Here is a 26419-nt window from a genome sequence, read left to right as displayed (position 1 = left end):
GGTTGGAAAAAGCTTGGCAGACAGAAGGGGATAGACCGGTGGTTGTGTGTGTCTCGACGTCTCTGTTTATGATAAAATAACATTTACCTTCGACGCTGTATATATTTATATGCGTGAATACGGAGCGGGTGGGACCGTATCTGTCCTGTCAGAAATCGATTTGCTAGCCAGCTTCCCACATAGCTAATGGTAGCTAGCTTAATTCCTCGTTTTGATAATCGAGTGTATCATCAGACGTCTGGTTGAATTCATCTCCGTTACTAGCTTAGCTGGCTAGCTAGCCCTTTTGGGATCAAGAAGAGCTATCATCGTGGATTAATTCAACTACGATGAGTACTTCGGATTCTGTGGACCGAGTTGAACTGTGCGAGAGCCTCTTGACATGGGTGCGTATGAGATACTACCGTAGCTATGTGTTCTCGAGAAAGCAACGGTTCACATTTCGATATAAGCTATGATGTTACTGTCAATGAGAGGACATTTAGCTGTGGTACTAGCGTGGATCTATAATGAGCTCGCTATCTAGACAAGTTGGTTAGCAAGCATCTTGACATTTATGACATGTCATCATTAGGTGTCACTACTTATACCTAACGCTACAATTCTTGCTTTTTAAGGGCAAAAGCAAGAATTTCACAAGGTATAACATGTCATGTGTGTTGTTTCTTGTTTCAACGGTTCACCGACGAGTGATTGGGCCACTAGCAGTGATGTGTTAAGAAGTGTTCTTAGTTTTTGTTCGTAGAGGCTTTTGTTGATAATAGTTGACATTGGGGAAAGATAGGCCTTATCACAAGCTATGATGATGATATTATTATCATAGTAGGTATAGTCCACCCATAGAATTAGGACTTGGCCTGAAGGAGAAGACCCTGCTTAGTTGGCATAGACCTAGTATTACACAATCAACTGATCTAACCCTAAGATGAGATGTGAATTACTAAGCAGTCAGCTAGTATGATAACCAATCAGAGTAAAGCCTGGCTCTTGTTTTTCTGGTTTATCAAGAAAGTGAGTCAGTCACTCGATGATACAATGATATTTCTCGGAAATAAAACGTTCATAATATTTAAGAAAGCTAGCTGACTCACTGATTCTGCTTTGTGACATACCCCTCTGGTAAATATACCTATTGCTGTGATTAAAATGGTGTGCCTGACAGGGATGGACTCCATTACAACAACATTGCAGAGACATTGAAGGGCACCCCTATGGGACATTGTCAATAGTACAGTAGCTGCCTCTGTGTCAACAAATGGAAATGGATACATTAAATATAGTGCACTAAATTCTCCCATGGACTGCTGCTGGTGACTAACTTATATATAGAACAGAGTAACCTAATGGACCACAGTCCTTCTTCAACTGCTTTATGGACAAAGACAGTTTTAGGCCCAGCAGCCTGTGTGCCAGCCAGAGATTTGTTTTGAGTCAAGTATGAGTCAAGTTAAAATTGCAAGGAAACCCACCCAATCATCTTCCTCTGACACATCTTCTGAGTCATCATGTGAGAGAGTTTATCAGTCTCTGTGATTGGGCTGATCTTTTGGTTTTGATACCTTCCCAAATGATTAGCCTGTCCACTCCATTAAACCTCAACTCATCAGCATCGGGGGAGATCTCATTGTACAATTGTAGTGTGAAGTTGAAAAGCATTATCCAGTCACTGCAGTCCTCAGCTATCATGTCACTGGTTCAAAGGTAGCCACAGAAGCTCAAAGCATTCATATTGACGAGATTAGCCTTAGCCTAACTGCAGAGCTCTGCGCGAAGACTGAATGGCTGCTCCTCTCCCTGGAAATAATGTGGTTGGCTCACATTCCTCACATAGCTGTTAGCAGTGTTGCTAAAACACTGAATCTGTGACAGCCAACTGGAGAGCTGTGCTTTTACCAATTAGCAAGCATATGTTGCTTAGGCGGCTGCCTGCACTGAACCTTAGAAAGTCTTGGCTCCTCCAAGGCTTGTACAAAGCTTTAGTTCACTCTCTGAAATTAACTTGTCATTGTTTTAGAAAGGACACAACAACATTGAGTCAGACCTCTGAACCCTTCATTAGGCTTTTCTACAACACAGCCTCTCCCGTTCTCTTTAACTAGGTTGTAACATATGGAACAAGCAGACTAGGCAATACACATTCACTTCATATTAACAAGGCTCTGTACTATTGCCTTTCTAAATGGGCTGCGCAGTGTTTATTTTGATTATATTTTCCTCTGAGTGGGATTGTGTCCGCTCCCATCTGTTTCCTCACATTCTGAAGTGTTTGTGTGGGAGTGGATTTCCTCTTTTGATCTTTCTCTCATTATGGATGACATTGGGATCTCTGCCTGACTTCCAAGAGTGGCTCATTTGGATGAGGAAGAGGAGTAGGCTATTTCATACAATTTAATTCACAATATATAGAATAGTAAGCAACACAAGTGTTCATGACACGGGCCTAATGTAACCCAAAAACAGCTCAGAAAGACGGAAATTGGAAGCTGCTGAAGTGGAAGAACGGATCAGTGCTTTTTTTTAAAAACGGATTCCACCTACGGGCCTACAGTATTTTGAATAGGCCTGCAGAATCATAGGGGCCATGGAGGCTTTGTTACACAAGAACTCAAACACAATTAGCAGATTTATATTACCAGATTTAATTAGGATTTAATCAGAGTAGCCTGTAGGCCTATTGTCATAAGAAGACTGCTGGACCTTGAACCGTAGCATGTTTCTCATAGTGGACCTTTCTGTTTCTAAGGAACTCGTGGTTTTGGCTGATGAATGATTTGAGCACTCCGAGTGTCCCTGGCTCACTCTGCCAGTAGAGTTTAGAGTCACAGGGTAGGGTTTCCGAACCAGCATGTGAGGGCTAAATTTAAAGCCTGGCAGTCAACATGCAATGGTTCCATATAGGCAGAGCCGTGCTGGCGGACACAGCCGAGCCCTTTTCCACTTGAGTTCTTTGTACAAAACACAATAGTTAGGCTATTAGGCCTAGTTAGCATAATCTATACCCAAGAATTATAAGTGGCTGTTTATCTTATTACCTAAACGTATTACAGACCATGAGCTGCTTTAACTCTATAAATTTGGCCTGTGTCATAATTGGACTTTTTCTGCTTACTTATGAAAAATATTAAATGATCTGGGGGGGGGGGGGAGAGTTCATTTGAGTTCCTCCTTCATTCATCACCAGCCCTATCCCACACACTTATTTCATAAGCTGCTGTGAGAGATGAGTTGACGCATGGGTAATGGCCATGATGACTCTCTACTGATTGATAAGGATTAGGGAACGGCCTGACTCCAGAAACTACAACCACACACCCGGTCAGTCAAATAGATTAGCCTATGTTCTCCTAAGAAATTGAAATATTCCTATTAAGAAAGTTGAGGGGAGGCCATGACCCTGAGGGGAAAAAGCGCCTTGGGGGTCAGGGGAACGAATCAAACTCATTGCAGAGCCTGTTTGAGACACAAGAAATGCTGTCAAGTAGTACAGTCACGTTACACCTTGGGTAGGCCTTCTCTGTGGCCAGCATGAAAATGACCTGAAGTCATGCCTGAAGAGAGTCATACCGTTTACTCCAGGTCCCCAGCCAATTGCAACCTATTTGCAATTACATGTCTCTGCTTGGAACTGATTAGTAGTCTAGGCTAATTCCCATCCAGTGCAAGAAGATAGCCAGCGTCGCTGTCAGCTTCGCCTCGTTCCCAAGCCCAGAGCAGAAGCCCAGCGCTAAGTGGCTAGCTGTGTGCCGCAGTGAAGCTAACAGACGATGACTTGGCCTATATTTTCTAGATGCCTTCCCACCGTCTTGTAGCTCAAGTGAAATGGAGCAGACGAAACACTGGTTGGGGAGTGTCATGAGGCAGGGAGAACTCACCCGTCTGGGGGCCATGACCGCTTTCAGGACCAGCCAAGCAACTGTAATGCAGTTGACAGTGTAGCCCTCATCGCTTACATACCTGCAGTTTTAATAGCATTGTCAGATTTCGATAGTAAAAACCACGCTGGGCACAGGGAAATGGCTTGGGCTTATAGTTTTCACAGACTGATATGATTTATCTGTGGCTCACCCATGCCTTATGTTGAGGTTAATTGTTGTGTTCTTCTAGTGAGAATCCTCATATTTTCATATATCCTCACTGACCTCTCCATCCTTTGACATTGTAGGCTGTTCCTGTAATTCTGTAGATGACAGAGGCAATCTGGCTAGGGTAGGCTAGGCCTATGACTTGCTTTGTTCTCCTGAAATGTCTTGTTTTCATGGAGGACTCTACTGTGAAACCAGCTTGGGCAATGGGGATGGTCATTTTCTACTCTCCCACCACAGAGGAGCGTCCCCTCTGCATGACGTAACAGTGAGAAGTTGAACCACCAACGACTTGTCGTAATCTGATCCTTTCCCCTGCTTTAAATGCCCAGGGCATATATGGTGAAGACGACTTAATGCTCTACACCTTATTATTATTATTATTATTATTACAAATTAAGAAATTATTCCTCCGTTAATGAACATGCCAATAATCAATAAAATACTTTTTAAAGCGAAATCGGCTGATCAGTCGGTGCATCCCTAGTTCCTGCTACTCTGTGGTGCTCACCCTCCCCTCCCTACCTCCTTCTCCCACTTCCCTACTGCAGTCACGCAGCACAACAAAGACCTCTCTTCTGTGGACTTGGGCTGGAAGTAAAGTGTACAGGCTGAGGTGAACCTCTTCCCTAGTAATTGAGGTTACGTAACAGCCTACAATGTTATGGCTCCAGCCCTCCCTGGCAGTGTGCCCAGTGCTGGGCTGGGTGGGCTGGGTGGGCTGGCTGGCTGGCTGGCTGGCTGGCTTTAGCATTGCTCCGATGTGGCAAAACATGGCCGATGGACAGACCGTCCTGAGCCTGCTCCTGCTCCTGTGGGTGGAACAGCTGTATAGGGACTGTCAGAGCCTTTCATTTAAAAAAAAAAAAAGACAGTCTGATGTAATCATCATCTTGTTTAGGCCTGTATCTAGATCAAACCCTATAGCCAAAGCGTCCTTTACAGTCTGCTTCTGTGTTGACTTGACAGTAGACTGGAGTATTCCTTCATGACCTGGAGCTGTGGAGATGCACCAACCGGGCTCTGCCACGTTTGGTGTGAGGTGCTGCTCACTGACAAAGGGGTTTAGTGTCCCTTTGAAAACATGAACCCCGTTTGGTAGCAAACGCCTCATTTGGTGAGAGTGTCCTTGTTCACTGGGGAACAGCTGGGTCAGAGACACAGAGACAGAGGCTCTATAGGAAAGCGGTGGAAAGCGGTAGCAACACCATCTGTCTCTCTCTATGGGACAGTGACAGGTGACCTCCCTTTCTCCCTGCTGTTGGGTACACCTGGCTGTCGTGTCCCAGCCTAGGCCGAGGACAGAGGCTACACACTAATGATCCTGTTCCAGATAACTCTAGCATGACGCTGTCGCTATGTTATTTGACTCCAGGGATTTGAAAGCAATCTGAGGTTCATCATGTACTGTTCCATGTGGTGGTCATTTTGCAATACTTAGACATGCAAGTCATAGGCCTATGTCCTTGTTGATGAGATCTGCGTACTGTAGGCTAGGTCTGTTTTTTTAGATATTCATTTCACCCTCAGTCTACATGGACCAATTCAATATGCCAATTCAACAATTTGTATGTGATGTGTAATGCCCCCCCCCCCCCCATGCCTTGGGACACCCCTACTGTGTTGAGTGTTTAAGCCTGTTGTGTTTATTTACTTGGATCACACAGTGGAAGGCAGGGCCCATTATCACACTATCAGACAGACAGGCCACAGCCGCACACCGTAAGGCAGAGTCTCTCTTCTGTCACATTCCAACATTCCTCTGTTCCTTGAGCGTGTGTCTGATGCTTAGAGATGGACAGAAAGAGAAGGAAATAATTGTCTGTCACTTTGATGGAAAGCCTGTCAGACCAGGCTGCTACCAGAGAGAGAGGGAGAGAGGGGGCAGAAAGATGGAAGGAAGGAGGGAGGAATTGAGGGAGGAAGAGAATGGAAAAGAGAGTGAGGCAGACAGGGAAGAAAGGAGAGAGAGAGAGGGAAAAATAGGGTGGGAAAGGCAGAGAGGGAGAAAGTGAGAGAAGGAAAGAAGGAGTGAGGGGGAAAAGCAGAGGGAGAGAGCCGAGTAGACCAACAGCTGTGTTGACACGACACACTGCATTGAGCCACTGAAGGATGTGGGGGAAACAAGGCCACGTGATGTCTGGGTGATGGCAGCATGGGGGTGTTTAGGAGGACAACATTTCTGGTTCATCTGGGGGCCAGTGGAAATCTATTAAAGGGATAGTACATTCAAATTCCAACATTCCATACTTGTTGTCTCACCTTGTCAGAAGTCTACGGACAAGACCTTTTGGGGTTTGTTTGTTGTTTATGTATTCACTGCCAAAATCTGCTAATATTACAATGTTTTAACCAAAAACCAATGGAGGACAATGTACCTAATTAATTAGAATATTTTAAATGTCATCCCAAAGTCTTCTATTATCCTACTCATTTTCTGCAAATGATTGCCTTATGTCAGAGTAGCCTTGAGGCTCAAACAAATAGCCTACTTTTATTTTCTCATTTTCTGTGCCTGATACCAAGGCTATAGCCCAGTTTTATGTGAGGAGTGAACAGGGAAAGAGGTTGGAGGCCTAAATGGTTGATGGATTATGGTGTCACGATGACCCAGTAACTTTTCACCTCAAACAATGCTTTTTGGAGATAGAAGGGGTGGATGTTGCTATTCTAAATTACATTTCCTCTCTTCAGATTCAAACATTTGGAGTGGAAGCACCATGCAAAACGGTGGAAGATCTCACGGGCGGGATGGTGATGGCCCAAGCCCTGCAGAAAATGTAAGTGTGTCTCAGAGATCGAGACGAAGTTAAGAATGATCTGAAACTCACTGCCCCATGAGTTTATCAGATCTGAACCCGTCCAAACCAACCTTTGGAGTGGCAGTCCCAACTTTGTTTCCCTTACGCTGTTGGCTATACACTGTACCTGACCTGACCTCACCTGGATCATTCCCTTTCATACCAGCATCATCGGAGGAATTAGCCTACCTTACTTGTTTTTTGTCTTATTGATTCCCATACCTCTTTTTTTCCAGAGATATTGTGTATTTCAGTGACAGCTGGATCAGCAGGATTAAGCCTGACGTGGGGGATAACTGGAGACTAAAGGTATTGACCATTTCCATCTGGCTCAGAGGACTCGGATACCTCAGCGTTTGATGTTGCTATTTGCTCTTTGTCGTAGGTACTGTAGAATTCCTGTTTTCTGATCTCACGTCTGTGTTATTAGATGTCACCTTCCATAGTTGTCCTCTCACATGTCCCTCTCCCTTTTCAGATCAGCAACTTAAAGAAAATCTTGAAAGGCATTTTGGATTACAACCATGAGGTAAGAGAATTAGTTTTAGGCAATATCTGGCTGCATGGACATGTAGTACAGTAACTGGCCATGTGTTGAATTGAATAAAACAATTGAATGTAAACAAAAACAAAGCTACAATACAGTGTAAGAGAATGTGATGTGGGTTACCTCCTGTGTGAATCCTGTGTGACAGCTGTAAAGCACAGACTTGTGTTGTATTTCCTATCTAGATTCTGGGCCAGCAGATCAATGACTTCACTCTCCCAGACCTCAACATGATCGGGGAACACTCTGACGCGGCCGAGCTGGGTCGGATGCTGCAGCTCATCCTAGGATGTGCCGTTAACTGTGAGCAGAAACAAGGTGCGGACCGTTTTGTTCATCCTCTCGGGATCGGTTTGGTGTTATTCTGTGTAGTCAACATCCGCTGTATCTGTAGACTCCCTACACAGCTCACTGTAGCTGTAAGTCTGTAAGTCTGACCGAGTGAGACTAGGCGAGCTCAAGGTTGTTGTTGTTGTTTTTTGTGCACTCGTACTGTGTAATCTCATTGATCCATCCCGGCCTTGACCGTGACGATGTATTGAGTTTGGTTAATGAGTATGAATGCTCTCGCGTGCTGCGGTTCTAAGGTTCACGGTTTAATCCCATTCGGTCATTCATTGTCAAGTTCCTTTAACATTCCGTTGAGGGTTTTTGAGTGGAATACGAACTTTGACATTTGTCATTAGCAGTCTTTCTTTGTCCCTCTAGAGTACATCCAGACCATAATGATGATGGAGGAATCTGTGCAACACGTTGTCATGACAGCCATTCAAGAGGTAGGACTTTATGTAGATTGAAGTGTCATAGAAGTTTCCATGGTTTATATTGGACAATGTTTTTCCTGTCCTCAACTTCTAATACATCAGGAATGGGCAACTGGTGGCCCCCACCAGCCCTATGTCCGACCTGTGAATTAATAAATGATTACATACAATAATGCTTTACATTTCTTTTACTCATTATTCACTACTACTGTGTGCTCCCTGTGTTGTAGCTGATGAGCAAAGAGTCTCCAGTTATGGGGGGAAATGAGTCGTTTGTCGACCTTGATAGACAGGTAAGAAGTTCTCTCTTTGTGCATTTTGGCCCAATACGGCCCAATGGGGCCCAATATGGCCCAATGGGGCCCACATTCTTATAACAATATTATTTATTCGTCCTTTCAGCTCAAAAAGACAGTGGAGGAGCTCAACGACGCTTTGTCCACTAAAGAAGAGATCGCCCAGAGATGTCACGAGCTGGATATGCAGGTATGCCTTTGATCTGTTCTGTCTCGGAACAGGGCTGAGGTAGAATGTATGATGGCCCAAGTTCAAAATGACTACCCACTTGTATGAAATGATTTGTTAAATGTATATGCCCAGTGCAATGGTTTAAACAGCCTTATGCCCATGTTGACAGTTCCCTCTAAAGACGGTAAGATCAATCAATAAATAATTTGAAAGAAAAAAAGATGGTTAGACCCCCCCCCCCCCCCCCCCCCCCCATTTAATTTAGGCCCTGCCACAACCAAGGTTGCTTCAACTATGCATTGTTTTACAGATAAATGCTTTCTTTTCTATTTCATTTACCTCTTTTCTCCTTACCCTTGACTGAAACTTCATACTCTGTGCCTTGCTTTGAAGGCGTTCCATGTTCAAGAGGAGCGAGATAGACTGAGGTTAGAGTATATTGAACTAGAGGAGAGGGTAAATTCGCCTTTTTTTATATCATTTTCTCTCAATCCTTGGTGTTTTTGGCGTGTGAAAAGCCCTGGGTTTTCAGTTGGCTTTTAACAGCATCTCTTTTTGAAATCCAGCCTCTCCCCCTTTAATTGTGTGTGTGTGTGTGCGTGCGCATCAGCTGTCCTGTCAAACTCAGTGCTGTGTGTCACCACACCCCAGACTAATGCGCCCCCCCCCCCTCCCCCCATGTTAACCCCACCTGTGTGTCACCAAGTGCTCCCATGGCAACGGCAGGACATGCTTGGCTTGGGGTCTTAGCAACTCTCTCATCTCTGCAGTTTTCTCACTCTACCACCAAGAGTTCAGGAGAAATGTCATTCATTCTTGAATCTTGTTGCTTGGCCAAATAGCAATTAGCCTTGTTGATGACCACAGGTGGTCATTGAACGGTCCACAGGAGCTGATGACCACAGAGGTCGTTGGAGGGTCATTGCCTCCACTGAATGAAGCTGTTGCCGATTAGTCTGTCATGAAGGAATGATGTAAGATGACAAACTGGGTCTTTGTTAACAGATCACCACAGGGGAGTTAGTCTACCAGCGAACCCCCTCAATGGGCTGGTCTATCCAGTTATACGTCAATAGCCCTCTGACTTCAGAGAGCCACGAATTCGTCAACTTTTGTGGAAACAGAAAGGGACCTATTGAAGAAGTTTCACCTTAGTTTACCTGTGAAACAATCCTCATGTGGCAGAAGCAGTGATATCTATATAGCAGTGGTATCTACAGGATGCTGTGTGTTAGCTTGCTTCAGCTGGGTATATGCTGGGAAACATTTCACTTGAGCTTATCACTGCTTGTCTTCGAGAAGAGTCATACAGTCCTATTTTACCACCATGACTGTCTTAAAAAATAAAAAAAACACCACTGCTGCTTTGCTTTTGTGTGGAATTTGACCCCGCCCATCACATTGATAAAGCCACATAAACTGCATGATGCCCCGTTGGCACTGTAAGAGTTTGTTGGGTTTGCATTTTATTGTTTGGTTTGTGTGCTTGCCTTTATTTCCTGATTTAAAATTAATTTAAATATATAGATAATATATAGAAAAGAAAAGTGTGTTGAGGGAAATGTGTTTAAAATAGTTGCACTTCCATATATTGATTATTATTAGGCGATATCTTTAAAACATTCTAGTCTCATAGCAGATATTGTATACATTGTTGATGTTGTCCTCCCCTGGTTTGTCAAAAAGATACCCCTACACAACCAGTCCATTGAAAAACACCACCAAAATTCACCACTCCCATCCTCCACCCCCCTCTCCTCCACTCTTCTCCCACCCCCAGGTGGCGGCGCTGCAGGAGGAGAAGGGCAGCTTATTGGCCGAGAACCAGATCCTCATGGAGCGACTCAACCAGTCGGACTCCATCGAGGACCTGAACAGCCCGGCGGGGCGCAGGCACCTGCAGCTGCAGACCCAGCTGGAGCAGCTCCAGGAGGAGACCTTCAGGTGAGGCCCTGGGGGGGGGGGGGTGTAGGGGGTTATGGAGGCATCCTCCTTATGCCTAGATTTACAGATGTAAATCTACCGTACACTCACTGTACAGGCGGGGTGTATCAGTGTGGCGGGCTGGGGGGGGGGGGGTTAGCAGTGTAGCTGATTCTCAGACCTCACCTCAACCTGTAGTCTCGCACCGACCATGAATGAGATGAAGCTTGTGATTCTGCAGGGGAAATCATACCACTCCACTCTCCGCATTCCACATTGGTTATAGGGCAGTTACAGTCACGCATGACTGGTTCTGCCTCCTTTACAGTAGTCACATGCGGTCCCAGTGTGTTTAGATACCGTCCTACCAGCACCATAGGGGTAAGGCTGTGAGTGAGCTGTAGCGGATCCCTGCTAAAGAGGCACCATTACTCACCCTGAGAGATTGATTGCGTTAGAAAGCTATTGATCTTCCCCGCCCCTCGGCCACTGGGGCTGTCCACAAAAGCCTTTTTTGCTCTCCATACAGATTAAGCCCTATAAATACACCCTTACAGGCCTTTAATTGTGAGTGAATGAATGAATGGCCTCCCTTTGCCTTGGACGAGGGCCAGAGTCGAACAGAACAGAATAGACCACTAACCACCAGGCCCATTTAACCCTACCTCACAACAGGCTCTCTGTCTCAGAGGTGTCCCTGTTGAGCTGGGAGTGCCAGCCCCTCCCCTCCACTCTGCGCCCCTGTGCCCCCATCCCCTCACCTGGTACCCCCTCATGCAGGTAAAGCATGCTTACTGGGGCCTACCTAGGGATCTCACTCTGGTCTAGGGACTAAGGTATCTCACTAGTGTCTGGGGCTTGAGGGTCTCACTTGGGCTCACCCATGATTTTTGTTGGCCACTTCCACTGGGACCTGGTGGGACTAGGGCTAGGCACTCCATTCATCCATATTTTGCCACTCTCTTGGCAACATTGTATATAGGCTAATACCTATTTCGTACCCCCTGGGACTACACCATCTAAACACGGTGTCCTTGCTTGAACCTAACTTTGGAAGGAAAGGTCAGCACAAATCTTCTACAATGCCGCATTCAAGTGCTCAGCAGAAATTGGAAACTCGGACATTTCCAAATGGGCAACTCAGGTTCTCACTCAGCGCTACCTCAGAATCAACCAATCCTTTGCTATATCTCGCCATGCCCGAAGAGCACTTGATTGCAGCATTACATTCAAGCTTTAGAAGCTTTGACCTTGGACTCTGTCCCTCTGAAGTGTCCGTGTGTCTGTCTGTGGCGTTGCAGGTTGGAGGCAGCGAAGGACGACTACCGGATCCGCTGTGAGGAGCTGGAGAAGGAGCTTGTGGAGCTGAGGGGGCAGAACGAGGAGCTGACCTCCTTGGCTGACGAGGCCCAGTCGCTGAAGGACGAGATGGATGTGCTCAGGTCAGAACCACAAACAATATGCCGTTGTTGGGATTTACCAGGGTTATTAGCAACACCAGGGGTCAAATTAGCATTGGTTTTCTTACAAATACTTGAAATCAAGCTTGATTTAGCTTATTTGACATGCTTGGTTGGTGGGTTTTTCACTTTTTGGGCTTTTCAAGCACATATTCGGCAAGTTCCCCAGACCCATGGCCACCAAGCCTAGCCATAGACTAAATACCATATGGGGAATCTCCGTTGAAAGTACTTTTGAATCCTTAACCAGGGTCCAGGGAAATCGGCCTCTTAAAGTATCAAAAAGAACAATACTACTCAACCCAGATCTGGCTAGCACCCATGTTACTGATAGTTACCCCACAGTGAACCAAATCCTAACCTGAGCTTGTGTGTCCGGTGTGGCAGACACTCCTCTGACAAGGTGTCCAAGCTGGAGGGCATGGTGGATTCCTACAAGAAGAAACTGGAGGACCTGGGAGACCTGAGGAGACAGGTGAAGCTGCTGGAGGAGAAGAACACAGTGTACATGCAGAACACCGTCAGCCTGGAGGAGGAGCTGAGGAAGGCCAACACAGCCCGAGGTCAGCTGGAGACATACAAGAGACAGGTACGAATGGGCACACACACACACACACACACACACACACAATTACACACACACACACACACAATTACACACACACACACACACACACACACAAATACTGTATTTGGGTGTACAGTAAAGCATTACATTGAAGGAAACAAGCAGCACCGTCTTCACCACACAGCTAAGCCTGAAGCCAAGGCCACTAATATGTGTTACCAGGGACTGGTATTTTAACGGTTGTGTGTAGAAAACTTTAGTCCATGTAAAGGTTGAACGAGCAGCCTACTTCTAATGCAGTCACCCTTTGGCTTTGATCCACAACAACAATATTGTTGGCAGTGTATTTGGCACATCACATACACGCACCGCAGTTTTTGAGTTTCTCACTGGCAGTTCTGCTCTCCACAGGTGGTTGAGCTCCAGAACAGACTGTCTGAGGAGTCTAAAAAGGCTGACAAGATGGAGTTTGAGTACAAACGGCTCAAGGAGAAAGTGGACTCGCTCCAAAAAGAAAAAGATGTGGGTGCTAAATGTTTCTGTCTGTCCTCCATGAGTGTACTTTAATGTGGCGGTGCGTTGTCTCTCCATTCTCAGCCTGTTATAACAGCTCTCATGAACGTGTCGGGGATGCAGAGATAGAAACTAAAACAGGAAGCAAATCAAGTGATGTACTGTAGATTATGCTGAGCTGTTATTTGCAGAGATATCAGTGTGTGTGTGTGTGTTTGGAATCATGTTGGTTTGTCCTTGTCTGTCACAAAATAAATGTTTTACAGAGAGATTTGATCTCGGGTATTGATCCAGCTGTTTCCTGCAGAGACAGTTATAGCAACATACCTGTTCCTTGGCTCTGTTTTTATGAGATTGAGCCATGTGATGTATTTTTATGTAATATGGGGCTCATTCTCTTTTTTTTCTCTCTCTCTCTCTCGTTGTCTCTCCTTCTTCCCCATCTTTCTTTCTCTAGCGTATGAGGACGGAGAGGGACTCTCTAAAGGAGACCATTGAGGAGCTACGTTGTGTTCAGGCCCAGGAGGGACAGCTTACAGCAGGTGATGCTCCTTTCCTGTCACGTCCTATCCCTGCGTACCATGTATGCTTACCATCAAAGTCCCCTTAACAGGCCATGTATCAAGTCAAATGAAGTCAAGTCAATCTTCTTCTTGATCACACTTCTCCATGAATGAGAAACAGTTGCCTTCCCATGTCGTAGTCCATTACTGAGCTTACTGCACATTACTGAGGATAATGGGGCTAAGCTTAGATGCTCCAGCCTAGTTTTTTATTTTTATTTATTTATTTTATTTTTTTACAAGTGACTATCTACCAGAGATCAACTTAAAATCAGGTTCATCAGTGCTGAGAGAAAGACCTCTCTGGCGTTTCAGAAAACATGTTTCTGCCACCGTAGGGCTGTTCTGTTTGCTTGTTTTCACTTGTTGCAGCGGTGTCTCTGACAGAGTTGTTTAACATTCAGCCGCCTGCTTGCCTGTGGAATGAGTCTCTGCCTCTGATAATAACTTTCTGTCTCTCCAGGCCTTCATCCACTCGGCAATGAGGGCTCTGATTCGCTGGCCTCCGAGATCGTCACCCCAGAGATTCGGTAGGACCTTTGCGTCCCCCAGACATTCCATAGAGCGGAGAACACATGACCCTCCTGTCAGGGAGTCATGCATATTTCATACCTCGTAATGCTCCACACAATGTTTACTTTGATCCAGCACTGTCACGTGGTTTGTTTGTGAGAGGAATGCTGCAATATGTTGGAACACAACCTAGATTTTTTTTAATCTATTTTTTTATCATTCATTTTCCACATCGACACTTGTTATCATACTTTCCAAACGTTTCATAGATTAATCTTGCGCCGTTTCCACTCGCGTTTGATACCGATAGCGTTTGTAGGATTTTGCCGTTTACAATTGTTTGTGGAAAAACACATCACATCGCAGAGGGGTTTGCTTATTGTTTAGTGTTTACACAGACTTCTCAAGGCTGTTATAAGATGACTTCAAAACATTTTTACACTAAACCAGGGGAAGCTGGTGGAGGCAGAAATCGGAGGACGTGTGTTTGATACCGTTCCTCATTCCTCATCCTCCTTGCATTACAATGAGCCCGTCCTGGCCTCCTCCACCAACCTCCCCTGCACTAAACCAATTAGCTTCTCTTTCCTCTCTGGCCGGCCTGCTTCCTCTGTTTGACATTCAACTCTGCCCCTCCACACAGCCATATAGCCTCGAGCCCATTTATGTTGTGTTGCTCTGCCTTGCTTTGGAAAAAGGCAATCTAAAGCACATAAGCAGTCCAGCTGTGTGGAGGGAAGATTTACGTTACGTAATGTTCCGGCTCCAGATGCTCGGGTTACATCAGCCCTAGGCCCTGACTGTTCCCAATTGCTTTGTAACAGTGCTGGTATTTCCCTGCTGCAGCAGGTATGGCTAGCTAGCCTTAGCCAGAGGCACTGTGTCTGTCTGTCTGTTCTCTGGAAGCACTTAACCAGGCCTCCGGCTGGGGTTAGGAAAAGCTGTTTAAAGACCTCCACCCCTGTTTACATTAAACTCTACTAAACACTTCTCCACTGGAAAAGCTGTTTTAAGTTTTACGACCCTAACACTGAACACTCGATACTACTACTAACACAGCGCCACTAGAGAAGCTTTTGAAAGTCCTTCACACTTGTCTGTTACTCTTCTCCTGGGACAACACAGCACTAGAGTCTGTGTTTACTCCTGGTGAATAGTGTTCCGTGTTTGTGATGAGTCATCGCTGTCTGCGTGTTCCCAGCTGATGTAGCCTTATAGAGACTATTGAGAACAGAGTTTCTGGCCAAATCAATCACGTGCAGTGAAATGCTTAGGGAAAGCTAGCTCCTTAACAGTGCAACAAGTAATAATGATAATAATAATAATAATAATAATAATAAAACAATAGCATAAGTGTTTAGCATCAGAAACACAACATCAAAAGTACTGTGAGTAGTAGCAGTAGTATGTATGTAATAGTATGCGTGTGTGTGTGTGTGTGTGTGTGTGTGTGTGAGAGAGTGCAAATGTCATTGGAGAAGGTCACTGGTGCAGGTGCACAGGTATATTCCATTCTATGCATTACAATGATCCCTATCTCTGATTTCTGCCTCCCCTGACTCCATATTGCTGTATGAGATGCTAACATATTGTCGGTCCCTTATTTGGTACTAGGTTGCTTCTGATGAGACTTACGTAATACGAACAAGATGCTAAGAGATCTGGTTTTATCCTATATATTTATGGAAGGTCAATGTCGCTAATTGCTAACCTGCTGTTGGTCGTCCTCCTGTCTCCAGAGAGCGTTTGATCAGACTGCAGCATGAGAACAAGATGCTGAAGCTGGCCCAGGAGGGCTCAGACAACGAGAAGATCGCTCTGCTGCAGAGTCTGCTGGAGGACGCCAACAGCAGGAAGAACGAGCTGGAGACAGAGAACAGGTACACATACACACACACACTACACACGGCTTACTACTCACTGCTCACTGTATACTGCATACTACACACTATGCACTACACACTGATGATGTGTGTATTACACTCAATACACACTGCTCACTACACACTATCCATATCTCCATAGGACTTGAAACAGTTGGCTAACAGTGATCTCTGTCCAATCAAGCACAGTCTATCAAAGGTTGTCCGTTAATGAGATGTCGGCTCGTTTATGGTTCATGTCTCCGTCTGTCAGATTAGGGAACCAGAGACTGATTTTAATTAATGATTCGTGTCTTTCTGTATCTGTCTGTCAGACTGGTGAACCAAAGGCTGATCGAGGGTCAGAGTCAGGTGGAGGAGCTCCAGAAGAGTCTTCAGGAGCAGGGTTCTAAAGCAGATGACGTGAGTACCAACCTACTGTTCTCAGATCAGTTTAACACTCTCCCTCTCTGCATAGCATAACACTATTAACAAAGGGCCCAATCCTAACTTGAGAACGTGTAACGGAGGTTGTTCCGTGTAACTGTCTGACACCTCGAGACTTTTGTTTGCCCCCTGAGGTGATGCCTCGTCTTTAGCCCACAATGCTAACACTGTCTGGCTCCAAGTGGACCTGAGGTCGATCACCACAAATATTTTGGATTTCGCGTAAATGTATGCATTTCGGTCAGTCAAGAGATTTGCATGTCAATTTCAAAGTCAGTTACATGTGCGGATCTCAAGTTAATATTAAGCCCATAATGAAGTGCTTATTTAGCCGCCATCTGCCAGTTCATTGCCTATGCTGTGAAGTCTTCTACTAAACGCAGTGTTGGAATCCTACACCCATGTAATCTCATAGGTCTAATAGCCCTGTGTATGTTGTGTTAGTCCCTTGCTTGAGTTCCTTGCTGAAGACCCTTCCCTTTTCTCAATAGAGTTGGAGTGAGACTTTGTTGAAACTAATATCTTAGTCAGTCTCACTTCCGCTGACCAGTAGTTCATAGAATGCATGTTTTTTTTTTTGTGTCATGTCTTACTAACATACTCTAACACTGCCTTGTGTTTTGGACTCGTCGTGGTCTCTGTGTTTTGTGTGTGTCCTGTGTTTTGTGTGGCGTCACTCATGTTTTAGCACTGGCAGTGGCTTTCCTCCCTCTCCCGTTAAGAAGTAACAGGCCATTTGCCTAGTGCTCTCCTGGTGGGCTCCTCTCGTCGACGACATCACCAGGAGTGTATGATGATGTAACACAGCCGTCCCTTGTCCTGTGTCTCTTCCCTGCATGACTAGCCAATCAGAAACACCTCTCTTTCTCTCTCTCTCTCTCTCTTTCTCTCTCTCTCTCTCTCTCTCTTTCTCTCTCTCTCGTTCTTTCTCTTTCTGTGGGTTGCTGGTTTTGTCTTGTCAATCACCTCTATTTTCTTTTTAATTTCTGCTTCCCTCCCTTCAGGCGATTGTAAGTATGGCTTGGAGATCAATCCCTAGTCTGACACACTCGCTAGAGTTTAGTTTCTATTTGCAATTACTGTCATGTGTTGAGAATGTTTCTAATAAGGTTTTTGGGAACCGGTTCTAAACACAATTGTTCCCTCTTAGATGCTAGAGGCAGCAATTCACCATCGTTGCATGCGGATGGCCTAGATTCAAATCCGAGTGCAAGTCGAGTCTCTATAGATGCTTTGTTTCCAACTTGCCCGGCATATAATTGCTCCATGCATGGCTTATTAAGAATTAGAAGAAAAGTACTTTAGTAGAAGCTCCAGTGTATATATAATAGTGTGTATACAATGATTTCATAGCTTTCATTTTCTTCACGGAAATCAAATCCGGAAAATCGTTCAATCCACTTATGATTATATCGACACACAAAACCAAGCCATACAGTCGGATGTGTATTATGTTTAAGAGTTTTAATTAATTCTTCCAATTGAATATTTAATCTGCGATCTTTGATCCTTATACACTCACTTAACACTTTATTAGGAACACCTGTACACCTTCTCATGGTGTGGGGAATGTTTTCTTGGCACACTTTGGGCCCGTTAATACCAATCAATCATTGAATGCCACAGCCTATTTGAGTATTGTTGCTGACCATGTGCATCCCTTCATGGCCACAATTTACCCATCTTCTAATGGCTACTTCCAACACGATAATGCACCATGTCACAAAGCAAAAGTCGTCTCAAACTCGTTTCATGAACATGACAATGAGTTCAGTGTTCTTCAGTGGCCTTCCCAGTCACCGGATCTGAATCCAATAGAACACCTTTGAGATGTGGTAGAACGGGGAGATTCACAGCTTGAAAGTGCACCTGAAAAATCTGCAAGAATGCAATCATGTCATCATGGACCAGAATCTCAAAGGAATGTTTCCAACATCTTGTGGAATCAATGCCATGAAGAATTGAGGCTGTTTTGAGAGCAAAGGGAGGCCTTACCCAGTATTAGCATAGTGTTCCTAATAAAGTGTTCGGTGAGTGTATGTTGAATCAATGGACTATCACATGAATTTGAGACACTGTGCGTTGCAATGCCCTCTGTTGGATGGTACAAGGAAGCACATGGACCTATTGGACACAACCAACTATATTTATATCAATATATCTTTGATGGATGATTTAAAAAAAAAAAAAAAAAAAATTGTATATATATATATAGTTAGTATATTTGGCTTTGTTATAAAATGCTTAATAACTGTCAGGCATTGTGTAGTTTCCTCCAGTTGGCCATGCTTTAATCAGTAGTCTGTAGTATTCATCTGACAGAAGCCATTCACACACTAGAATGTTGCTTTGTTATGATTTGGTTTATAACAGAATCTAATCATCCTTTTTGGTTTTGTCTTTTTTTAGTCCCTCATTCTGAAGAAGAAATATGACGAGCACATGTAAGTACTCTGTTTCGAGACGTTAGCCTAGACATGTTTTTGATTTTGTAGAACTTAAGACTCAAATCCGTTTATCACGGTTTCGTTTGTGGAATCAGTCAACCATAATAAAGCACATTTAAAGAAAAGTGGCGCTCAGACCGATGTTTTGACTCTCCCTGTCTATCACTTTTATTTTGGGAACCATAAGGGACAAAATGCGAGAAGTAAACAACGAACTCCAGAAGAAAAGTGCTTACATCGAGGACTTGGAGCCAAAGTACAGCACGAGCTGTGAGTCAAAGAGCCTTTTAATGTAAACTTCACGGGAATTGTGAAAGTCTATGTACAAAACAAGCCCCATGTTCATCCTTCTTCTTGTCATTTCAGCCCAAAGAGTGGAAGACTTGGAAGAGGCTTTAAAAAAGAAAGACGAGGACATGAAACAAATGGAGGAGAGATATAAGAAGTACCTGGAGAAGGCCAAGAGTGTAAGGATCTGACCATAACTTCTGATTTATATTTAACTAATCCTCCTAGTCTATTATGAACCGTTTATATGCACCGTTTAAAGCCTGTTCAAGGAAGTTTTGATTTCTATTTGTGCAATGCATTTCTGCTAGACTCTGACTATGCATTGAAGAATATGTTTTTCATAGTGAAAAATAACTCTTAAATATGATGAAGGAATGATATTGTGGCTGTGAATTGTGTTTCTGTGCTACTACAATCCAGCTGTCCGGATTGAAAACAAAACCTAAAAAACACAGATTTCTTTCTGCCAACATAAGTTTAAAGTGCATTTTATGCAATGTCACAACACACTCCATGTAAAATTAGAGAGAGAGTTTTAAAACTGTTAAATAACAGTTCTGGCTATTCCTCCTCAGTGTTGTGGTGTGTGTGTTTAACTGGTTCTGTCTCTCCAGGTGATTCGGACCCTGGACCCCAAACAGAACCAGGGCTCAGCGCCAGAGGTCCAGGCCCTGAAGAACCAGCTGCAGGAGCGGGAGAGGATGTTCCATTCTCTGGAGGTCGGAACTGGGGTGCACATGTGGTGCTGTCGTAATACCGTAGAAATACCTAATGTTGCATCTTTTTAATTTCTCTGTCACAATACCAATGCAGCTAAAGGGGGTCGGCTTCCCTGACCCAGATTAAGTATACTCCAGGACTAGAACCCAATTGATATGAAGGTTCTCCATTAAATATGGTCCTCAGTCCAAGACTGGGCTTAATCTGGGTCAGGGAAACTAGCCATACATAGATTTGCTTTAGTCAACCCGTCTTCTTGTTTTTAAAATTAACTTTTATGAATTGTATTGTGTCTGTGTCCGCTCTCCGCAGAAAGAGTATGACAAGACGAAGATTCAGAGAGACCAGGAGGAGAAACTGATTGTGTCTGCATGGTACAACATGGTAAAGTGGCCTAACATTCTTTAACAGCACATGACAACAATGTTCAAATGTTCATTCTGCTGGCTTAGTCAGTTTGAACACTAGAGGGCGCTGTAGGATTTTCTATGTGACTGAGGTGTAGTTGTGGTACTGGCTTCAGTGTGTGTAATGCATTGGTTATTAGACCTTTAAGTGTGATTGCGGCTCACTTTATTTCTGGGATTATTTTCAGTACCCCATTTTTTTATTTAAGAACATAGCATGCTATTTGCCATCATCTTTGTGGGCTACTATGTTCAACATGTTTTGAGGTGAAAACACTATGGAGCTTTGGAAAAGGTCATGATAGTGACACTAATCAGTGTGTGTCATTGCCTGACATTGTGAATGACTGTCCTCCTGGACCACTGTGTGTTCCTCCAGGGGATGGCCATTCAGAAGAAGGCGGCAGAGGACCGTCTGGCCAGCACGGGCTCGGGACAATCCTTCCTGGCCCGCCAGAGACAGGCCACCAGCACGCGCCGCTCCTACCCGGGACACGTCCAGCCTGCCACCGCCAGGTAGACACGGCAATCCACCGACCCGACCCTTGACCCCTGACCCTGACCCCTCAACCCTCCAAGTGTCCACCAGCGTCACCCTAACAAACGGCCAATCAAACAAACAAAGCAATCACCCAGAAACTGGCCACAGGAGCACCTCGGGACAGCCAAACCCCTCCCATCTACAGGCTATGTCTCCTCCAATGCTCCTCTTGTCCCAAGTCCGGCTCGGAAACACCCGCTCCCGCTGCTGGATATATATGCACATCTCTGTTACTTCTGTTACCTATGCTAACGTTCAATCTCTACCGCCACTTTTTGTCAGGAATACTCTTCAATTGTTTTTCGGGTTTGCTTGGTGAAACCTCACAAGGGATGTGAGTAAGGATGCGATCATAACAGCGGATGTGTTGAAAAACAATCCTTATGCGATTATTTTTCATATCTTGATCTGCTGCTTAAGTTAATAACCTCGTCTTCTGGAGTGAGGTGCGTATGTCAGGGCCTCTGTGGTTGTATAGAAGTGATATGGTAGGAAATACAGAGACTTCTGTACTAGTAAGTACAGGGACGTTCTGTAGAAAAGGTCTGTGTCTTGTATGTGTCAAGTCGTGTGTGTTCAGTTTGTTGGTGTTACTGTCCCTAGTTACCTGTTGCTGGATGTCTCATGGGTTAGTTACATAGAGACACCTCTAGCCTAGTGTATGACCCTGCTTGTTACCAGTGTCTTACTGTAGATTTTAGAAGAGAAGATGTTCTAGAAAAGTGTTCAGGATGTCTTAGACAAGGTCCTCTGTGGTCAGTGTTGAGATTTTACCCCCTTTTTTAACTTAAACTGCAGACTGTTCCAGACAGGCAGAAGCGTTCGTATTTATTACATTTTAGTATTTCCTGTGAAGGGAACCTCATATCAGCCAGTGTTCGTTTTGATCAAGTCAGCGTCTCTTGTGGTGTTGTGTTGTAGCCCTGCTGAGGCGTTTTACTGACATTTGACGTTTTTCTGACATTTGAAAATTAACCTTTTCGGGCTTCTCCTGATCACTTAGTTCAGGGTTGTAATATGTTTTTGCATCATTGGAAATGCGGTGGCATATTTCCAACGTCTGGCCCGTTTCTCAATCGATCTCATTCAATTCGCTATGCCTTCTGTCTCTGATGGCGTAGGATTCCATGCTGTCACACTCAAAGGGGACATGATCAACTAACCAAGGCTACCTAACAAACACACCATACCCTCACTCTAGTCTCTTGACGTCCTACACACACTACACCCGCACATTGGCTGACCTAGTGTCATCCAGTCAGTGAAGGCTGGTGGAGGTAGAAATCGGGGGACAGGCTCACTGTGATGCATGGAATGGAATGACAGATACATGTTTGACATCATTCCTAATTCCGTTCCATGCATCACAATGAGCCCGTCCTCCGAGTTCTACTTCCACAAGCCTCCACTGCATTCAGTGAGTGATCTATGAGCAGACTAGCCATAGATCGGCTATAGATGGACGGTGCAGGACTTGACCACTATTTTACCGCTTGTTATGATCTCCTTTACCATATGTCATGATGTAGACCTACAGTAGAAAGGCGGACACTTGATCACAAATTATTTTTCACACAATCTCAATATCTGTTCTGTCAATGACAAGGTAAAGGGTTCGGTACATCAGGGTCTGTTTTAAAGGTGATGTTTCTAATTTGGGTAGGGAAATAAGATGATTTTAAGCAGTCTTTCCTTAATGATACTGTCCTGTAAAGAGCAATATTTGTCGCGATCCTAAGGCAACCCAACTCCCCTCGAGCCAATTCCCCTGACTTGCTACACTATTCATTTTTATGTATCACTTTGAACCCTTCAATGTCAATCATGTTTGTCTAAGAATCATTGTTTTTGATCCTATTCTCCTAACAATCAGAACCAAAGCCTTCACTACTAACCCAAGTCTTAGAGCGATTCACTCTTCCAGGTTATTTTGACTCATGATTCATGATATTTCTGACTGGTTTGTTGTGTCCCCTCTCTCTCTCTCTTCCTCCACAGCGATGTGATTGCATGACCGCCGGCAGGGGGCTGACGCACTGCTGCATGATGTGCCGTTTTGCATGACTTTTCTTGAGTTGAGCCTGCAAATAACCCATCACCAACACTAACCCCCCCCCTACACATGGTAGTGCCTGCTGGGAAGGGGGCAAGAGAACCCCGCAGGTGGCACGAGCTGACACGCCCCTCTGAGGGCCATCCTAACCTGCCCTCCCCCTCCCCCCTCCCTCCTTCCCTCCTTCCTCTCACGGACATGCTTGCTTATGCTTCTAAACCTCTGCGACACCATGGCACAGTCCAAGTCACAGCAACCATCTAGGGAATGCAAGGAGCAGGGGATATAGATATAGATATATATATATCTCCCCAGTCAAAAGTTTGGACACACCTTCTCATTCAATGGTTTTTCTTTCTTTTTATTATTTTCTACATTGTAGATTAATATTGAAGACATCAAAAACTATGAAGGAACACATATGGAATTATGTAGTAAACAAAAAAGTGTTAAACAAACCAGAATATGTTTTATATTTTAGGTTCTTCAAAGTAGCCACCTTTTGCTTTGATGACAGCTTTGCACACTCTTGGCAAGGTGTGTCCAAACCTTTGACTGGTACCGTACTCACACACACACTCTACGGCTTAAAGATCCTTTTGGCTTTGTGCTCTGTTGGTCAGAGAGATGATGGTGTAAGGAGAGGATGACATGGAGGGCAGTGTTACGATTGGTGTCTGTAGGCTTTGACGATGACAACGATGAAACGGCTAGCAATACAGGCTTCATGTAAACCTAGTCTGAATAAGTGTTTTTTAAGGTATTTCACCTCTGTCTCATGGCTTTGTTAGCTGAGGCAAGACCACAACATGGAGGACTGCATGTCCCATGTTTTATTTTATTTTTTTACATTTATTTAATTATTTTCCTCATATCAAAATTGTTATAAAGTTCCCCATTATCATATCTATTATTCTCTCTCTTTTTAACTTTACAATATTTTATGATCACTCTGGTTTGAGTGTTTATTGCTTCTTGTGTCCTTATTTTAAAACCTCCAAACAAATTGTTGATCTCAAAATGGCGGCGTTGTGGGGGAAGCGGTCTGAGGATGTAGCCATGCCTTGATGAGTAGATATTTATTTCTGTTTTTATTTACACATGCAGTATTGACAGATGCATTTCATTCCTGTTGTATTAAACTAGACTGGATAACTTGTCTCTAACCTTTTAAAATAACAAAACAACAACAACAACAGGAGCCTTGATTTAAAAGTTGTCCCAGTGCTTTTAAAAGTTTTTAAAAAAAAATTAAAAGGAAAAAAAGCACCTAGAGCTTTACATAGTGAGATACACAAGTCCTGTGTAGGCACCTATGAACAAGCAGCGTGTCAACATGGATCTTACACTCATGTTATCATGAACATGTTAATAAAAAGTGCTTTTACCTCAAGTGTTGGTGTAAAAGAAGCGTGAAGAAGAGAGCTTAGGGGCATCGTGTAGAGCTACTGGCCTCACACTCCTTCTGTGTTAAAGTTTTCACATTATAACAAGATATGTCCATATTATGCAATTGATGAACTTTTTATGACTCTTCACTCGTGTGAGAGACTAGTCTCCGTACATGTGGTGATACGTGGGGCAAGATGAGACGAATTGTCTGAACTGTCTGTGTGGATTTTGCATGTCTCATGAACTAAGAGCTAGTTTCAAAAACCACTCGCCGTTAATCGTGACAGCCGAGCTCTGAAGCAATGAAAACTGGTCTTTCACTACCGTCCATTCAAGTGGATTTTCTCCTACCTGTTTGTCTCCTATTTGGGACAATAAAAAACTCTCAAGATAAAAAATAAATAAATAAAAAAAATAACAAAGGCTGTGAAGCCAGTAAATATATCACCAGGTTTTATGGTTGCTGTATTTTTTATTCATAGGAAGACTTTTATTTTACATTAACTGAAGTAGCAAATAACCTTTCCATTTTGCCAAGTTTTATATTGCTTGTATACAATATGTACATACTGTATGTGAGAAACAGTTGAGGAAGTTTCTGGTCATTTAAGAGAGAAAAAAAGACATGATTGAGTTGGATTTCATAGTACCTGTCCATTTAAAACCTGTTGATAAATATGTGCTTCCTCTGCTGCAAAAATGTACAGTTGGTAATCAAGTTGTAAATAAAGCTTGTATAAAACTCAATCCGCCCGTTTCTCTGTGTGTACATTAATTTTTCCTACAATTCCCTAGCAGTTTAGTAAAAACATGTTAGACATTCAGAGCATAACCACATGTTACAATCGGCAGCTTTGCACCAGTTAAATATAGATGGATTTGAATGTAGGCCTATGGTGTTGACATGGCGATACCGCTGATAATAATGGTGGATTTTGTGTAGGACTTCAGAAGTAGGGATATGAAGCGTCCATATTGGTAGGTTTTAGAGTAGCTGGTTGTATAGTCAGTCCAATGGAGCTTTTTTTAGACGCCAGCAGGAAATAGGCTATAAAATACTCTGTCCTCTTTCATTTATTTTGAACCTTTATTTTACCAGGTAAGTTGGCTTGAGAACATTCTCATTTGTAGCGACGACCTGGGGAAGAGTTGCAGGGGATAATTACGTGGCGATGATGGAATGAGGGCCAGATTGGCAATTTAGCCAGGACACCGGCGTTAACTCACTAACTGCCAAAGAATTCTGGAACACTCACCACCTAGAGTGCCAAGTGCTTTATGTGGTATTGACCTAGCAACAAGACTTTTGGCTATAAAATGAAGCATCATAATTTTGGAGGAATAAAGTCACCCTTGGTGCTCTAGAATGTTGGCAATTTGGGCAACGTTATTCACCCTTGGCACTAAGTGTGTTAACATGCCTACTCTTGTGATAAGTGCCATGGGATCTTATAACAACTTAGCAGTCGGGACCTTGGTTAAACGTCTCATCCAAAAGATGGCCTTGTCTGAAAGATAGTGCCTCATTCACTGACCTGAGGGTCCCCTAGACCAGAGGCAGGAGTGCCACCTTCTATATAATAATATATATATATGCCATTTGGCTGACACTTCTATCCAAAGTGACTTACATTGCAGTGAGCGCATACATTTTCCAGTATATATGGTCCCAGCAGGAATCAAACCCATAACCTAAACATTGTTAGCACCACTTTCTAGTCTCTACCTTCTGGTCCTCCAACAGCACTTCCAGCAGTCTGTTTTGGTCCCCTATCCAAGGATCAACCATTGCCTACCTTGCTTATCTTCCCAGATAAGACAGCAGAGGGATGTAGGGTGATGTTGCTGCTGACACTGGAACATCATTGGCACAGGAATGCAATTTGGTCTGTGTGAGGTGAGGCAGCGAGGTCCATCAACCCAAGGGTACTTCTTCTTGTTTCCTTTCTTTAGTCTACACGGAACTGAAAGAACAGGACAGGTGAAAGCAAATTCCTGGTTAGCGTTCATTCCATATGGTTTCCTCTATTCTGTACTTTCATACCAGAGTGTGGATA

The 26419-nt window shown here is 44.0% G+C and overlaps 1 protein-coding gene across 3 annotated transcripts; it reads left to right on the top strand.

Annotated features, from left to right (window-relative positions):
* Positions 1-33: 33 nt before the first annotated feature.
* Positions 34-25109, top strand: hook3 (hook microtubule-tethering protein 3). 3 transcript variants are annotated; one of them, XM_083669509.1, is made up of 24 exons: positions 34-386; positions 6777-6862; positions 7120-7192; positions 7362-7412; positions 7616-7748; positions 8139-8206; positions 8425-8487; positions 8597-8680; positions 9056-9118; positions 10443-10606; positions 11887-12027; positions 12433-12634; positions 13025-13135; positions 13584-13668; positions 14153-14219; positions 15942-16082; positions 16400-16487; positions 18921-18955; positions 19146-19228; positions 19325-19425; positions 19864-19968; positions 20282-20353; positions 20756-20892; positions 22916-25109. In XM_083669509.1, exons 1-24 carry the CDS (start codon positions 330-332, stop codon positions 22929-22931), a joined length of 2226 nt encoding a protein of 741 aa, XP_083525635.1. In that variant the 5' UTR covers positions 34-329; the 3' UTR covers positions 22932-25109. The 3 variants fall into 3 exon arrangements, with proteins under 3 accessions (XP_083525635.1, XP_083525636.1, XP_083525637.1); XM_083669510.1 differs by lacking the exon at positions 9056-9118; XM_083669511.1 differs by lacking the exon at positions 9056-9118 and having other exon boundaries at positions 20756-25109.
* Positions 25110-26419: the final 1310 nt, after the last annotated feature.

Source organism: Argentina silus (genome assembly GCF_951799395.1).
Source record: "Argentina silus genome assembly, chromosome: 5".
Classification (NCBI taxonomy): Eukaryota; Metazoa; Chordata; class Actinopteri; order Argentiniformes; family Argentinidae; genus Argentina; species Argentina silus.
Note: the sequence above shows the minus strand (reverse complement) of the source record. Positions and strands in the feature narration are given on the sequence as shown.

Excerpts from the sequence above, each read along its gene's own strand:
- hook3 (XM_083669509.1), top strand. The coding sequence starts at position 330 with ATGAGTACTTCGGATTCTGTGGACCGAGTTGAACTGTGCGAGAGCCTC. Across the intron at positions 7,413-7,615 it reads TTTTGGATTACAACCATGAG|ATTCTGGGCCAGCAGATCAA; the intron begins GTAAGAGAATTA and ends TTTCCTATCTAG. Across the intron at positions 19,969-20,281 it reads GGATGTTCCATTCTCTGGAG|AAAGAGTATGACAAGACGAA; the intron begins GTCGGAACTGGG and ends CGCTCTCCGCAG.